Source organism: Melanaphis sacchari, unplaced genomic scaffold, assembly GCF_002803265.2.
Source record: "Melanaphis sacchari strain LSU unplaced genomic scaffold, SCAv2.0 Contig0_pilon_pilon, whole genome shotgun sequence".
Taxonomy (NCBI): Eukaryota; Metazoa; Arthropoda; class Insecta; order Hemiptera; family Aphididae; genus Melanaphis; species Melanaphis sacchari.
In genome coordinates this window covers 17,657,642-17,676,260 of record NW_020270366.1, presented here as the reverse complement: position 1 = coordinate 17,676,260, position 18,619 = coordinate 17,657,642, and the positions used below count along the sequence as shown (strand labels likewise).

Here is an 18,619-nt window from a genome sequence, read left to right as displayed (position 1 = left end):
TAAATTTAACTCAGATGGATTTTGTACGAACAGCGAAATGCGCCAGAGTATCTACTACTATACATAAACGCATAAATAATATTATTATTATTATTTATATTGTTATAATTTATAACTTATAAAGTTTGTGATTTCACACAGACTTGTGGAGCAAAGAAGAATCGGCCAACGAGGACCTGTTACACCCCATGAGCCTAAAAGTCAAGTCTATGTGTACTGGCGAGAAACAACGGTACGTCACTGACGGCAAGCATAACAACGGCCCCAGCACGCTACCCATGACCAATGAAGCGCAGCCCACGTCGCTCTCGAGCGTGTTTACGGTCAAGTCAAACTCATCCTCGTAACCATATGTGCCCAGTTATACGTGGGTGTCTAAGTGTAATAATAATATATACGATAGCCGTGCGCGTATATCAAACACATAACAACATAAAATTATTGCTGCAGTCTTCTTTGTATTATTTTTGTGTCTACATCATAAATACGTAATAATAAATGATATTTTATATTGATAAAATAATTATACGGTATAGTAATTAGGTTTGGGTAAATAATGTATTATATGGTTATTGTTATAATACCAAATTTGCACGATCCCCTCCCCCTTTCCAATCCCCGCCCCCCCCCCCCGCAAAACAGTGATAATATTATAATATAGGCAGTATTATATTATTTAGATATACGTACGTTTATGTAGCAAGTATCGTAGATATTAAGCATGAATTATGTCATATACCCAATAATAAATTGTATATTAGAATTATATAGTATCATGTGATTTAATTATTATTAATTATTTTTTTAATAACACATTTTAATGCTTGTTTGATGTATAGTACAACAATGATAAAAACACGAAATGACGCGGTCCTGCGAACGCAGGAAGTTGAATAGGTATATTGTATAAATATAGACCATAGAAACGTATAATACCGTCGTCCGAAAGCCAAATTCAATGTTTCCCAACATATCTTGCAGTCACGGAACCTTTTCAGGGACTTTTTCCATCTTAACAAAAAGAGGGCCAGCTCTCGTTCATCGTACGAATTGCAATTCAAATCAAAATATTATTTTTCAATTTATTTTTCCCTTAATTCTTCACGGAACCTTTGGCATTGGTCCATGGAACCTTTGGGTTCCACAGAACACCAACTGGCAAACACTAGTGTAATTTATAACAGTTCGCTATTCTTTATCACTCGAATTCCATCGAAAAAAATGGAAGTCGAACGATTTCGTCTGTCGACTCTCCCAATCAACTGTGTGATGCTTAGTCTCGCCAATGCTTCGCTTTTCGTCTTTTTTCTTTTGCTCATTCCACAGATGTAATATAACTATTATTTAAGTATAATATACAAAATATTGTTATAAATAGATGCTGCAACGCATTCGGGTGTTATTATGTGATTTTAAAACATTAAATTGTAATTTTTAAATTTGATTTAATTTTAAGCTAACTACGACTCAATTTTTGATACTTCATTATCCTCCAGATTATAATACAACTACACAAAACAAATATATATTTCAAATAACTAAAGTTATTTTTATTTTAGTTTGTTTTTGTTTAATTGATTCTAATTTTTAAATACAACAAAATGTTTTTAATGTTATTTTTAGTAGTATATAACCGTAATAATTCAGTAATGTTAATAATATTCATTATTTATTTATATACATATATATTAAATATTATATTATACATAGTTATAAATTTAAAATATTATATATTTTCAGTATTTTTAATATTTGTTTATAAAAAAAATAAATATACATTACATTATAAACTTGTATGCATAAATGACTACGTATAGACTTAAAAAGTAAAAAATACCTCAGTGATGTCATTTAAAGGAGCGTACAAATTTTATATTATGTTCATGTAAGTCTATTCTGAATGAAATCGTACCTCGGCGGCCGATTTCTGCGCATGGGCGTGGCTTTGTTCCACAGCGCTAGCCTAACGAGCTTTCGTGGTGGCATCTGACCGTCACGAACGAAAACTGGTCGCCATCGAGGTACGAACTCATTCCGTATAGACTATCACTATAGGTACGTTGACGTTAAAATGCACACTTTGTTTGAACCCAGTTTTTATGCAATCGAAGGTCGAGATAATGCCATAGCAGACGGGGTTGGACAACAAAGGCGAAAATATAAAAAAATAATCTAAAATTCCTAATTTTTTTAGAGATTTTAGGTCATAAGTACATTTTTTTAATATTTGTAGGGCATTTAAATCCGAATCTTATGAATAACTTATACTTGTCACATACAAATATTTTTAATGACTTAGGAGTTAATTTTAATTTTAAACTTTCATTTAAAAATCATTTTTATCTTAATAATTATTTAAAAATTAAAGTTTTATCACATATTTGCAGTCTTGTGGATATCTGGATCATCACGACGTCGTGTTGGTTGTTTTGATTGTCGTTATCTATAATCTTAAATATTATATTACTACATTAATTAATAAAATAGTAAATAATAAATATTATTTGTTTTTTTCACACTGAAATGATAAATTATAATTATAATATTATAATACTTTATGCCTTCCGAGTTCAGGCATTTATTAAATAAAAATAAATATTATTATTATTATAACGATCATTATAATTATTATTAAATTTAAATGTTTTGATTACCTTGATCATTTTTTTTTTTTATTTATTAAAAAAGTCCAATATGGATAATTTTTGACGTTTATTCATCACTTATATTTAAATTTTATAATTTAAAAATATTTACAAAACAAAGTATAGGTAATGTATGTAATGTTGGCGCTGACGCAACTTGCGACTCCAGGAGTGCAATTCTTACTACAGTCGACTCTCAGTAACTCGAACCTTGATAACTCGAAATTCTTGATATCTCGAATAAATAAAATTCCCAATCAAATTACAATAACACTTAATGCTTAAATAATCTTGTTTACTCGTAAATTAATTTGACAAGTTTTCGACATCTCGAATTTTCTTATCCAAATTTAGTACTAAAAATAGTTTATCGAGGCGATTATTTTTCGTTTATGACTCGTCTTGTAAAAACCTACCATTATAGTCAACTATAAATATAGGACATATAAATACTTGTAAATTAAACCTTGATAATACCATACAAGCATACAACAGATTTCAGTTTTGTCCTATTTCGTCTGTTCGTCTAATCGTTTATCGTGACTGTGAGTGTGATAGTTTATAGTGTGTCAATACAGTGGTTACTATGACTCAAAAAAGAAAATTAACAACATTATCACTTGTAGAAAAAGTCAAGTTGCTTAAAATTGTTAAAAAAGGCGAAAAGAAAAAACAAGAAATAATCAAAGATTTTGAAATTCCAGCGAGTACATTGTCTACAATAATAAAAAATAAAGATGTAATTTTAAAAAATTTTAATAAAACCTCGGCAACTCGAAAAAAAATGAAATTAGAAGAATATTCCGATATAGAATTTTGTATACTAAAATAGTTTCAATAATGTCTTGACCAAAAAATTCCAATAAATAGACTCATTCTACGAGAAAAAGCTGAAGAGTTTGGGCATGAGTTAGAGCATGGACATTTTAAAGCCAGCAGTGGATGGTTAACAAATTGGAAAATCAGAAATAATGTTATTTTTATACAAGTCTGTGGTGAAAGTGGCGCCGTAGATGTATAAAAATGTTCTGTATGGATGAATAATTTACCGAAACTCATCGAAAATTATTCATCAAACGATATTTTTAATGTAGACAAAACAGGATTATTTTTCAAATGTTTACCCGAAAAAACATTCATATTTAAAAGCCAATCTTGTTTTCAGGTGAAAAACATAACAAAGAAAGAGTAACACTTCTGTTAGCGGCGAATATGTCAGGCATAGAAAAATTAAGACCATTTTTTATTGGTAAGTCGAAAAAACCACGATGTTTTAAACAAGTAAAATCATTATCAGTTAGTATGCGAATAAAAAGTCCTGAATGACGTCGTCTGAAATGTTTAATTTATGTTTATCAAAATTAGATTTAAAAAAATGGTCCACCGAGAAAAGGAAAATCTTATTTTTTATTGATAGCTGTACTGCACACAATTTAATTTCAATTTTTATGTTATTCAAGTGCAGTTTTTACCTCCTAATAGTATACGTCTGTATTACAACCATTATGCCAAGAAATAATTAATAATTTTAAAATATTTTACCGAAAAAAAAAATGGTAAAAAAAATTATATCGTCTATAAATGACAGAAATGAAATTGTAATAAACATATTGGATGCTATACGGCTATGCGATAAAGCCGTAATCGGGACGATCGATCATACTCTGCGTTTTATCGGTCTATTACCGAATCCATACAAACAAGATTAAAAAGCCCAGAAATTATTTTTAATTTGAAATTTTATTTTTAAACTGATTTTGATCTTAACGAAATTTAATTAATATTATAAGTAAAAAAATAACAAAAAAGTCATGTTTATTAGAATTGTTTGTTTTTATATAAAACGTGTATCAACTTATTATGCTAATAAGTAATGTAATGATATGCTAACATATCATTGTTTATTACATATACATAAAATTCAATTAAATAAATTAACGGTCAAGTTGTCGCACGCAGATTAAACCCTACAAACATCCTTTTGCCACTGACGAAAGAAAACAACTTATATTATATGATCACAAAGGAATTGACACATGAGTTGTGACAATATCTCGAAAAGCGTGTGAACCAATTTCGTTAGCCAGCGGAGGCGGGCCATGGTACAATGAAGCTCTCTGTCGTGTAGAAGAAAGACTATTTCTTCGAAAAAACGCTGAGTCCTTTTTTTATGATGGCATGGCCTGCGACTCTGGCTGGCTCGACCAGGTCTTCTCCCGGCAGTGCACGAGCACCAGCCAAGCCACGAGTGCACGAGCGCCAGCCAAGTCACGAGTGCATGAGCACCGGCCAAACTATCGAGTGCATGAGTACCGACAAAAATTACGAGTGCGGGCGCACCAGACAAGCGAGCAGGAGCTTTTTCCCAAAACCACCATATGACATACACACAAGACTGCGAGCGACTACTGGACTTCTTTCTTTTTCTAATTCAAATCAGTGTTGTTTTTCTTATTTAAACATAAGTTTTCCTTAAATCGTATCGTAACTTGTGTCACCTTATACCTTTCTCCGAGGAACGTATTATAAGTATTCACTGCGGCGAATCAGGTAAGGTGCATGTCTAAAATACTAATTGTTAGTACAGGTTATGTTACTATCTAATTTGTGTAATGGTGTATTTGATCACATTCTTGAATCACGATCTCGAGAACCCTCCGAAGAACGGGAGGAAGGTAATAACACGAGAACAAGTATACTCAATATTTATTAATACCGGACTTACATACAAGGCTTGTGTCCCTTGTGTCAGTCCGGCCACATCATACTTATAACTTTCATCGCACCATTTTAATATTTTTATATTTATACGTTAGCTTCACCTTTATTGTGTTATTACAGTAATAACGTATAATATACATCTAATATCTATAATATAAATAAAGCATAATAATGTATAAATGTATATTACAAATATATTTCAAGTTTTTAATTATTTAAATTTAAAAATGATTATTAATTATTCATAAAATTTTCAATTTTGGTTACAAGTATCATCGGACAAACTGAATTGCATGACTGCGTGTGTTGTGTTTTATATCCCGAAACGCATCCGGACGGTTGGACCGCAACACGTTGCGGTTGTCTCCAGACGGTTTTTAATCAGTTCCGTAAATTGGTCTAGTCTGGCCCTGATAAGTGATAACGCGTTTCATATTTGAACCTATAGGTAGTAGGCGAGATGAAAAGTGAACCGTGATCGTCGCGTGCCAACTGGTAATTTCTTGTGATTTCAGGGGTTTGTATTATGTATATTATTTGTATTATTTGCTTTATTTGTATTTCATTATTAAATAAATAAAGTCTTCATTACGTTGTTTGAAATTATTTTAGGCGGGAAAACAGGAGGAGAAACCCTGATGAAAATAAACCACTTGGCGCGCAACGGTCACGGCTCACTTTTCGTCTCACCTATTATATTTGATTTTGAGTGTTGCGGTTTAATTATCAAGTACCAATCGGCTCTTGTTAGTCTGCAACTAACAAAACGCATAGTGTGATCCAACAAGTCATAAATTATACGTTCACCTTCATATGGTGGCGACAGTCCACGACTGATAAGTGATAAGTTGATAACTGATTAGCTACCGTTTGTAGATAACGACAACGAGTATGTATATGTGTATATTTAAAGAAAAACTTATCTACCTATATACACATTACACAATAATACGATTTGATAATTTACTTTGGGTAGTTAAGTTAGTATACAGAGTGATCGATTTAAATATTTTCACCCGTTATTTCAAAAACTACTAATTAACACTTATGTATATGTAATCAATGTTTATTATTTATACAATTAAATACTTTATACGATTAGATGTAAAGATACTCGTCGAGTGTCATTCGCTAAACCAATTATTAATGTGGTAACAATGAAAAAACAACAGAACGCTAATATTTTGTAATATCGCGACCGGTGTACGATGTAATTATGTTAATATGCAATATGCATTAAACACCTACTATGAACAAATAATAAAAGCTAACAAAATAAAGATGATAATTTAAAATCAGTTAACTTCTGTAGCAACTTTCATAGACCGTTAAAAAATAAAATAATTTTTAAATTTACTTGATATTTCGAAGGGGAGGGGGAGTTGCACTATAAAATATACTATACTTAATACACTTTAAAATGAGGCTATTTTTTTAATAACAAGTAAATTTATATTATGCGTAATACATTTTGTAATAATATTGTTTAATTTTTACATTATTTATAAACTTGTATGTTTCATAATTAATTATATTAATAAAATAATAAGGTAAGTAGTCTAAAAACTGTATGGAACAAAAGTTAAAGATAATTTAATTTACTACAAATAATGTTATATATATTTTAATACAAAATAGTTACTATAAGATATTAATAAAATATTTAAAAAAAAAAATGGTTACTTAACCAGATACATATTTTTTAAATTAAAAGGCTGAGGACATGAGTTAAACTTAACCTATCGACATACAATGTTTTTACTTAATTTTTATACATACTGGAATCAATTATTACGGAATAAGACTGAAAAAAAAATCTAATATCGAAAAATAAGAGACACTTTAAAGTACACGTGTACGACAGCTGAAACTCATTCATAAATTTATTTTGTTCAAATCAATTATGTCAAATCTTCTTGTTTTCTTGTGTGTAGAACAAAGAATTTGTTATAAAATATTGAATATGAATATTGGTAAAAACTTACAACTGTTGTTTGTTGTTCTTAGTACAATAGAAATAAAATTTTATAGAACCATATTAATTTTAAAACATTGTTTTATGAATCATATACACCTTATCATTAAAACAGATTAAAGACTTAAATGATAATAGTTTTTTAAATGTATTATATTCTCAACAATTTGTTTGGTATTTAGTGAATTAAATCAAGTTTAATAATTAATACAAAATGTTAATAAAAAAATGTATATTGAAAATAATATCATCGATTTTCATGGATAATATTAGGTACAATTGACCCTAGTCTGTTTGTTACCATTGGCCCAATAAATACAGAGTTTTTTTAATCAATGCGAAAACAAATGATGAACTTAATAGAGAAATGAATTTATTATCATATAATCGTAATCTCCAGAGGTTTTACTCAAAGTTACTTTAAATAATAAATTAAACAGCGTACATACAATGGCGTAAAAAAAATTCACTTTTTAATTTAAAAATAGGTTTTTACTGATTGTTTGATTAACAAAATACGATAAGTGGCTTGGCGTGGCGCGTTGGCTGCTACCAGTCGCGGAATGCGACTGAGAGTAAGTACTAAGTAACGGCCACAGCTACTAGCTCTCGGATGGGTGACCACTTGGGATCGTAGTAGTTAAAAACCTAGGCACACATACACGTGTTTGCTATCAACCGTAACAATCGTAAAATACAACCTACCGTACCAACCTTATCCCTTACCATAGTTTATAACCCCTGCAAACAGCTAATGGCCCTAGTTACCGGGCTTAAGTTCAATTAAAAAAAAAAAAAAATACGATAAAGCTAAACTGATATCAGGATAAGATGACAAAAATTAGGAGACAAATGACGCACGTACAACCGATAATAATTATTATTGTATATCATAGAAGAAAATATTCAGCGTGTAACAATTAACTCATCTTACGTTTGCCCTCGGTCTTTCCTACTCTATGGATGGCTCACTTCCATACAAAATCTTAGATTACAATTTATAATTTTATAATTTATTTATTTATTTATTTAGTTATTTATAGATTTAAATACAAAATACACTGCGCGATAATAATCAGATACCGCTTTTAAGCGTTGTGTCGCCTAGTATGTATTATACTCAATCGTTGAAATCTGATAATATTAATTGGATCATTGATTTGACTACCAAGTTTACGAAGTAAAATATATGTGATGAAGAACGTGATGTATGTGTTATTCATCCCGGGTAATATACATTATTAGACTATTAAAAAAACTACTGATGATTTTTTAAATTTTAAACGTAACTGTGCCAAAATTTTTAAATTTGTATCATTTAAACTGCATAGCTTTAATTATTATTATAGAACATATTAAATCAATGACATCTGATAATTATTTTTTAGATCAATGATATGACCACAGTGTTATCTAACTTGAAATTATCCGATATAGAACCACCGTGTGAATATAATAGGCAATTTAAAATAAATGTAGTTAATAATAAAGTGCCCATGTATGATGCATCACGTATTATATTTAAATATAAAAATAGTTATACACGTCTTCTTACAAAATTCAAGCTTTACAATTTTAAACTGCTACGAGTGCTAATAATATATTATATTCATTATTATGATATTAGATCTTTAAGATTAGCTTACATAAACAAATTGGTTGAGACTTGAGGCTAACAGTTAGGAGAATGTGAATATGTGATGGTTTGCGCATCCCAAAGGTCGATTCAATCAAACTATAGCACCACCGGAGATGCGCAAACGAATACAGAAACTAGCTCATTAAATGGAGATACCACGATAACGGAATTTAATAATAACGGACCATTGGTAATTAAAACTAGTGGCTTTAACTTGCTATTTGAACAAATATATTTGACTGTGGTACGGGAAAAGTGGTTAAGGACGTTAAGCGTCAACTCGTTTTCATCGCGTAACAATGAAAGCGATCGCTTACACCAATCATCGGGTGTGCACCAACCAGAAAGTTCCACTAACTAGTAACTAGCAGTCAAATTCGATTCCGTATCAGAAATAGTCATGGTAAGAACGCGATATATCCACGATAAAAAAGCGTTTTTCTTTACAAGTCGATTTGAGAATATTGCAATTGCCGATAATGTGGTCGACAGTCGATGAGATCTAATACCAACAGACATTCCGAAGAAATGAATTTCGAGATTGATATTTACTATTTTTATTGAAATTCTTTAAAAATTATTATACTTTTTGTTTTTTTGTATAGTTATTGTTACAAATTTAGACAATTACATGTAATGTAATCAATAGACATTTAATGCATTGAATACGAAGTATAATTATTTAAATATATCAACTGAATTTTTATCGAAAATATGATTCTTAATATGTAAACAATTAACAATATTAAAACTGTAGTATATCTGTATATATGATACAAAAAAAAAATAAAATAAAATAACATGTAACAAACATTAAATAATAACATGCCAAGAAAAATTAGCGGTATGTACTAATAAATATTATACATACCTACATTAAAAAAAATAATACAACTCAATAAATAAAAGGCTAAACTGAAATGAAAAATTTGATAATTATACACATAATGTTCTAAGTTATATAAATATATATTATAATTATGTGAAAAAATAAAAAAATAATAATAATGATGGTTATCCAAATTGCAGTTTTTATGAGAATTAATTATACAGTATTAAATCAATATGAAAGGTATCAGAAATTTTTTAAGCTATAACTAGATCTAAGAATGAATAAATAACAATTTAAAACAATTGTATTTCATAAAAATTATATTAATACTTCAAATACTTATAAAATATTTAATTACAATAATATTAATACTAAATCCAATAAAATGTATATAGTTATAGCCTCTATAGATAATGTGAAAAAATAATATGTATAATATATATATGACATATTTGTACATAAAATAATTCATAGCAAAAAAAATAAATTATAACACTTGTAGAAATGAATATGAAAATTACAAAAAAAAAAAAATAAGAGATCAAATAAATTCAGTCCAAGAGTGAAAACTAGAAAAAACATAAGGCTAGTAGCTCTTACACGGTAATACAATTGGAATCATCGACAAGAAAAAAAAAATTCATCACGAGTTGACTCATCGACATGTAATATAATGTTTATATCTTTTTAATGATTATAGCATTGATAGCATATATATTTGCCAATATTTATTCGAATCGCTAGTTTATTTATTATTTTTTTCTGGACTCTACATTGTATGCGTTTTTTGTGTTTTAAGAGATTTACAAATTGTTAGAAGGCTCCCTCCAACCTTCCAGCCCCAACTAGTTGAAGGACTTGCTCAACACCTTTTTATGAGACACAGATATCAGATTGCTGGTAGATGTTTTTATAGAATTCCTAAGCCTAAAAGTCCAATAGTTCTATATTTAGTAAACTTATTGCTTCAAAATCATTGCAGTTCTTAACCAAGAATTGCAGATGACCATATTAAATGAGTGAAAGAGCATACATAAAGTCTATTTCCTTAATTTTATAAACACTTTAGTAACTAATGAGTTGATCATACAAATCTATTTTACCCATTGAATCATAAAAATATAATTTTAAGGTGACCTACTTATACATAAGCTTTATTTTTCTTATTATATAGCTTAATAATACCTGGCTTACCCAAAGTTACCAAGTTAGAAGCAAGGACAACAGATTTATTATCAAAACATTTTTATCTGTTGAGCTAATTTCATAAGATGTTCCCCTTCCTAGTTTTTTTAGTTCTTAATCACAAATAACTGAAGGATTAGAAAAACGATTAATTATAATTGTCTCAGCTGCTTTAATACCTATCCAAAAAATCAAATAATGTAAATAGATTATAGGATCCAAAAAAATTATCAAAAAATAAATAATGTTTCATTTTTAACTAATTTTATTACTATAGAAACCCAAATGCTATATTTTTTTTTGCATTTCGTGATTAATTTCAGTTGTACTACTCTGATATAAAATCAAATTGTAAACCATTCCATTATATGAGCAGAGTAAAAATATTTTAATACCCTGAGGGCAGGGTTTAACTTTAAATTTTACTATTAGCTCATCTACAGCTAGATTAGTTTCTACTGATAATTTCTTACAATTAAAAAAAAAAAATTATAAAGTGGTCTAATTTTAATAAATTGATCAACATTATTTTTTGGAAAATGTCATCATTATTATTACATGGAAACAAGACCTTAACTGAAAAAACCAATTTTGAGATATATTTTCAGCAATTATAGTTATTCTATGCTAATTTACCCAACATAATCTTATTCTAGTATGTTTGAGACAACTAATCATCAAGTGTACCCACAAATATTTTCATTTTTAAAGATGTATATCACCTTGAAGTATCTACATACTTTAAAAAATTTTTGTGAACTTTGCCATGTTTTCAAATTCTACCTCAGGAAAGTACCTACCATTGATTATAGAATTCTATAATCAATGGTACCTACTTACTGGAATATTCTATAGGTGATAGTCACATAAGTAGTTGATAGTGAAATATTTGAGAAATTCATTCCAAATGGTTTATTTGACCATTTTATTTTATTTTTTGTGTAATATGGTAAGTTATTGAGATGTGGTTAGTGTTTAACAAAATGTTTTAGTGTTATATATGATGACATTACAGGTTTCGTACTTTTAAACAATCCATTAAAACATGTGAAGAAACTAAACAAAAATAATTCAAAATAATATTTTATATATCTACCATAAACATTATTATTTGATTATTGTTAGAGTTGTTGCAATGGTGGTTTAATTACTTAATTTTCAACTGTTTGTAGAATAAATGGTGCGATTTATTTTTTCATAAAGAAAGTTAAAATAGATTTTTAAAATAAAAAATAAATAATAGAAAATAATACACACAATCATTTATGCTGAAAACATTACAATTTTAATTTTTAAAATCATTTAGTAAGAGTTCAAACATTTGTTCTCCTCCAAATTTATCAATTTCTGAAAAGGGTTATTAATTTTCATCAAAAAAACCATCGTTGTTTTCTGACAAGGATGACAGTTCAGAATTTTTCCCATCACCTAGCAAATTTATGATGTCTCCAAGGGGTAGTAGCTGTTGTCTTTTTGACGTTTTAAACTAGAATTTATAACATGAATTAAATTGAATCAACAACTAACTACCTTCTAAGGTTAATTAAAAGAGTACTCACTATACATACTAAATAATAATGCTGATGTTCTAGTGTTCTACATTAAAGTCACTAAGCAACATAGGTAATTCAAAATTATTAAACGAACTTGAATGGTGACAGGCGAGTAGTGAGTACCCGACGTGATAACTGATTAATGAATAACGATAAAATATTAAATTGATAATGAATTATGTAATGGCAAAACAACGGGTACGATACTAAAAATAATATTATTAATATCACGATGAGTGTTGCATTGCAAACGGTAGATGCCCAACTGCGTCATTACGAACCAAGGTTGTAAGATAATAGAGGCAACAGAAATTTATACCGAAATTTCAATAAAAGTGGATGTGGGGAAAATTTTATTGAGCCATGACGTCAGCCGTCGTACGAAATTGTTCGTTTATCTTAACACACTTAAATTAGAACATTAATGTTTGTGTTTTAGACGTTTTAGTGTTTATTTACACTGTGATGTGATTTCCGATTTCGTATGCATTTAAAATAAGAATAGTTGTATTAAAATTTGTAGGTAATTTTATATAATAAATTAGTTTGTTTTAAATGTTTTAATGGCGACACAAAAATTTTAAGGTGGTTTGTGTTGTGCAGTTGCCTCATGAAAAAACTATTCAAGCAAAGCCAAAAATAATGGTAGAATCAATTTGTCTTTTTACAGATATATCATAAATTCTTCTGACTACACATTAAACTACACTAACCTATCCATTAATCATTATATTTAAGAAATTTATTTTATTTTAAAGATTTCCAAAGGATGATTTGCTTCTTAAAGAATGATTTAATAAATGTAGGCGAAATGATGCATAGAATCTTAGTAAATCATTTATAATATGTTCTGATCACATTAAAAAAGAAGATTTTGTTTGAGATTTAAAATCTGAACTACTGGGCTATGTTCTAAGAGGTAAAATCTTAAAAACTGATGTTATACTTTCACTAAATTTACCCGGTGAAAAGTTTTTCTCTGAATCTGCTATTCGCCGTCAAAATTAAATAGAAACTAAATTATTAAAACAAGTGAATATTGTTGAATTTAATTATTTAATTTTATTTTAAGTATATAATCCGTACCTGTAGGTAGGTACTATAGTCTATAAGAGTATGAGTTACATACACTACAATGAAACAATAATAAAATTAACAATTAGGTAATTCAATTTGTGAACTCTGAAAATAATTTAAATATATTTTATTTTTATTTTTTCTTTCCACTAAAACAATTACATAACTTAATTATGTCATATTTTATTTTTTTGTTTTAGGTCCATGATGAAATTATCACTTTGGATCTAAATCACTTATGAGAATTATTGAAAACAAAAATAATCAAATGATTAACGAGTAGGTAATACCCAAATGATTCATTCAAATAAATTAAGATTAATAACTAATGTCTGTGTGAAATATTGAAACATCTTTTCAATGTTAATATGCAACAGTCAAAACTATTAATAAAGTTTTCGAGTATTGACTAATATAAGTAATAATAATTAAAATTATTTATATGTCTTATATGATAATAATGAATGAAAATTCTTAATTTAGTACTTGTTGGCTATTAACCTAAATCATAATGTAAATATACAATTGTTACAAACCTGAAAAATAAATCTATCCATAATATGATCTGTTATTAAATATTTGTTAATTAAATATTCAATTGTAAATTTGATAGGCATAGAGTAATACGTTTTGTGGTATTGAATTTATGACTATACCTACTAAATGCAAATTTTGATCTACATCGAAAGATTTGAACATTTCCTAGAATTATTAGTTATTATTATTTTTTTTTATTATTATTATACTCATAGTTCAGATATTAAGCTACTTTTGGGAGGTCAACATTTGAATTTTCAAGTACCTACTTTTTTCATTATTAGAAAAACAAAAAAAAAAAAAAATTAGAAATATATTATAACATTATAAAAATTATTATATTATTATAATATTATATGAAATTAGAATTTATATGTAAATAAAATCAATTTTGTTTTTTCAAGTGTCATTTGAAAACAAATAATTGTTAATACTTGAAATTGTTGCCGTCTATGCATATTAGCAATCTCTATTATATGGTTAGATTTATATTTTGACTTTATTGAGTTAGTTATAAACATTTAAAATATTGGACTTAAATTATTTTTTTTTTATTTATTGTCTAAAAAATGTTTTGGTTTAGTTAAAAAACTTGAAATTGTCCTCATAAATTGTTATTAATGCTTTATAAAATTTATAAAAATATGTGTGTACAGTTTTTTTATAAGCATTTTAAATGTTGACAAAATCCGCCATAATTATATTTTCAAAAAATTTTATATTTAAAAATGAACAAATTGTGAAATTTTTATAGCTTAGGTTTCGTGAACATTTTTTTTATAATCGGATTGTTTTCATATAATTTTTTTTGTTTAATTCAAAGAACATTTAAAAAAAATTCATCTAAGCACATTACAACTGTTGTAAGTAATGAAGATGACTAAGATTTGAATTTATTAGTCGGATCATCTACTTCATTTTCTAACAATTTCAACATTTCCAACAATATACAACAAATTGTACAACCCTGCTTTATTACTGTATCTAAACAATGTCAGTTGTCACCAATCAAAATTATATGGTTCGACTGAAGGTAATAAATTAACTGATAAAATAAAAACGTCAATAGATGAAAGTTTAGTTAAGATGATTGTTATTATTGACTAGTGATTACCAATATCTATCATTAGTTGTTGAGAAAAATGGGTTTTTGGAATATTCTAAGAAATTGCAATCTTTATATAAGGTTCCCGGTAGGAAAACATCAACTATAAAATTATTATTAGATTAATTCAACAAGATTGTTACTAAACTAAAAAATATGTTGAAAAATGTAGCTTATTTGTCAATTAAAAATTATATATGGACTTATGATATTAATATAACTTATTTACTAATTATCCGTTACTATATATTTGATGATCATTTATATTCAACCAGTCTTAGCGACTATAGAGAAATGCGAAAATCTTATACTTGACTTCAATATACGTTAAAGTGTTTAACTAAAACTATAGCAGAAAATGCACTTTGGAAAATTGTAATTGATATCATCGCTAAACGTTTAGGAATACTAGAACCTAGAACAGTATTTAATGTAATAAAATAGTAGACAAATCAACCTTTTTAGAATACTGCAGTTTTAAAAAGCTGGTTTCTAAAATTAAAATTATATATCAGTTTATAGAAGAACTTTCTTATAATATACAGTCGACTCTCGGTAAATCGAAGTTCAAGAGTGAAAAAAATTCGACTTACTAAAAATTTTTAGTTATCAAAAACTTTTAAAAGTATGTTTATATTTTTAAATAAATTTTACATAAAGAAATAAAAATATTTTTATATTTCTACTTATATTTTATCATTTTTAAAGAATTGGTGTAAAGTTAATTGTTTTTGTTTATTTAATACATTGTTTTCAATTCTATTTTCTAAAATACTAAGTGATTTGAATACATCTTCCATACCTTCGTTGCCTTCAATATATTTGCGTAATGTTTCTAATGCAAGTGTCGCTTCTATATTTGTAATGGTGATTGTATTTATTGGTCTTCAAATTTTTCGTCGTTATCTCCGTCCAATTTATCGGAGATAATATTGCCCTCAGTCCGTTCTCCACAAATATCCAAATTTTCATCGACATTAACGTATGATATTATAAAAGTTTTATTAGGATTTGTTTTCTCTGTTAATTGATCCCATTCATCATTATTATCATCAGAAGATTCATAAGAAATATTTTCAGTCGATGTTCTAAAACCTGATTTTGTAAAACAGTTTGCGATCGTTTCTTTTTTTACCTGTCGCCATGCGGCATGCTTTATCGCATAGCCGTATAGCATCCAATATGTTTATTACAATTTCATTTCTGTCATTTATAGACGATATAATTTTTTTTACCATTTTTTTTTCGGTAAAATATTTTAAAATTATTAATTATTTCTTGGCATAATGGTTGTAATACAGACGTATACTATTAGGAGGTAAAAACTGCACTTGAATAACATAAAAATTGAAATTAAATTGTGTGCAGTACAGCTATCAATAAAAAATAAGATTTTCCTTTTCTCGGTGGACCATTTTTTTAAATCTAATTTTGATAAACATAAATTAAACATTTCAGACGACGTCATTCAGGACTTTTTATTCGCATACTAACTGATAATGATTTTACTTGTTTAAAACATCGTGGTTTTTTCGACTTACCAATAAAAAATGGTCTTAATTTTTCTATGCCTGACATATTCGCCGCTAACAGAAGTGTTACTCTTTCTTTGTTATGTTTTTCACCTGAAAACAAGATTGGCTTTTAAATATGAATGTTTTTTCGGGTAAACATTTGAAAAATAATCCTGTTTTGTCTACATTAAAAATATCGTTTGATGAATAATTTTCGATGAGTTTCGGTAAATTATTCATCCATACAGAACATTTTTATACATCTACGGCGCCACTTTCACCACAGACTTGTATAAAAATAACATTATTTCTGATTTTCCAATTTGTTAACCATTCACTGCTGGCTTTAAAATGTCCATGCCCTAACTCATGCCCAAACTCTTCAGCTTTTTCTCGTAGAATGAGTCCATTTATTGGAATTTTTCGAGTTATCAAGGTTCGAGTTACTGAGAGTCGACTGTAGTAAGAATTGCACTCCTGGAGTCGCAAGTTGCGTCATCGCCAACATTACATACACTACCTATTCTTTGTTTTATAAATATTTTTAAATTATAAAATTTAAATACAAGTGATGAATAAACGTCAAAAATTATCCAGATCGGACTTTTTTAATAAAAATTTAAAAAAATGATCAAGGTAATCAAAACATTTAAATTTAATAATAATTATAATGATCGTTATAATAATAATTATTATTATTTTTATTTAATAAACGCCTGAACTCCGAAGGCATAAAGTATTTTTTTTTTATTATTATTATTATTAAGACACTATTGCTATTAATAAAAGTTTATGTCAACCTATTGAATTTTCAAGAGAATATGACACTCCTGAATGTCGGGATTTAAAACAAACAAAATACTTTTTCAAAGAATATCCATGGCTGTATTTCAATAACAAAAAGTTGGGTTGTAATATATGCCATAATATAAATTTAAATCTTAGTAAGAATCAAATATCTCATGTGCATGTATCATCAAACTGGATTAAATGTGACGTTGTTCCGTCTGAAAATAGTACATCCAAACAATAAGCTAGTTTGAGGAAAAAGAACTCCAATCAAAAGTGTAGTCAATCATTTATCAGTACTGATGGCCGACCTCGTGGTTAATTTTACCATCGTTTTTGGGTCTATACCGTTTTTATATGCACGTCGTCGTAAAGCTCCAGATATTTGGAACTTGACACGTGTCATTGACGTCGTGCTTTCTTTTTGTATTTTCATCTAAGTTTGGAGAAACGCTATCGCCTTACCAGTTGAGGAATTTGGTGTATTTGCTGAATGCCTGAATACCGACCAGGTCTTATTATTATTAATTGCCTGTGTACATAATTATTATTATTATTATATATTCTTTTATTTTGTGTATAATTGTAAAACATACGTATATACGTCTGGCGCAATGCGTCCCCCATGTTATTATAAATATTTCTTGCTATATTTAGTCACACATAACCGTTTCCGGTTATCTCATGCCATTTAAATTCATTGCAATAGACCAGGGGTGGGCAACTGGCGGCTCGCGAGCCTTTTTTATCTGGCCCGTGCTACATTTTCAAATTGCATTAGGTATAGGTATATAATTTTAACCTATAGCATTTATTTTGTTTATAATGAAATAGGAATTTCATTATAAACCTATAGAAACTTTGAGTTGCCCACCCCTACAATAGACAATATGTGTTGTAGGTATTGGAAGTTGGAACGGGGATAGTTGAATTGCACTTATTTTAGTCGAATTGCACTCGGGTAAAAAACAGGTAGTGCCGTAGTGGTCGAACTGCACTTGTGCTTAAAAAAAGTATTTCAACAAAAAAAATCATGCATTTGAAAGA

General features: G+C 28.1%; 1 protein-coding gene across 3 annotated transcripts in view; it reads left to right on the top strand.

The window, feature by feature from the left end:
- The window catches only part of LOC112601750 (sodium-coupled monocarboxylate transporter 2), a 30,541-nt gene extending 29,755 nt beyond the window's left edge, over nt 1–786 (top strand). For 2 of the 3 annotated variants that reach the window (XM_025349523.1, XM_025349532.1), the window contains one exon: nt 142–347. In XM_025349523.1, the coding sequence (XP_025205308.1) occupies nt 142–347 (206 nt within the window). Of the gene's footprint in view, nt 1–141 lie in introns of all 3 variants that reach the window. The other variant, XM_025349540.1, reaches the window with a different exon arrangement.
- The last annotated feature ends 17,833 nt before the right edge of the window (nt 787–18,619 follow it).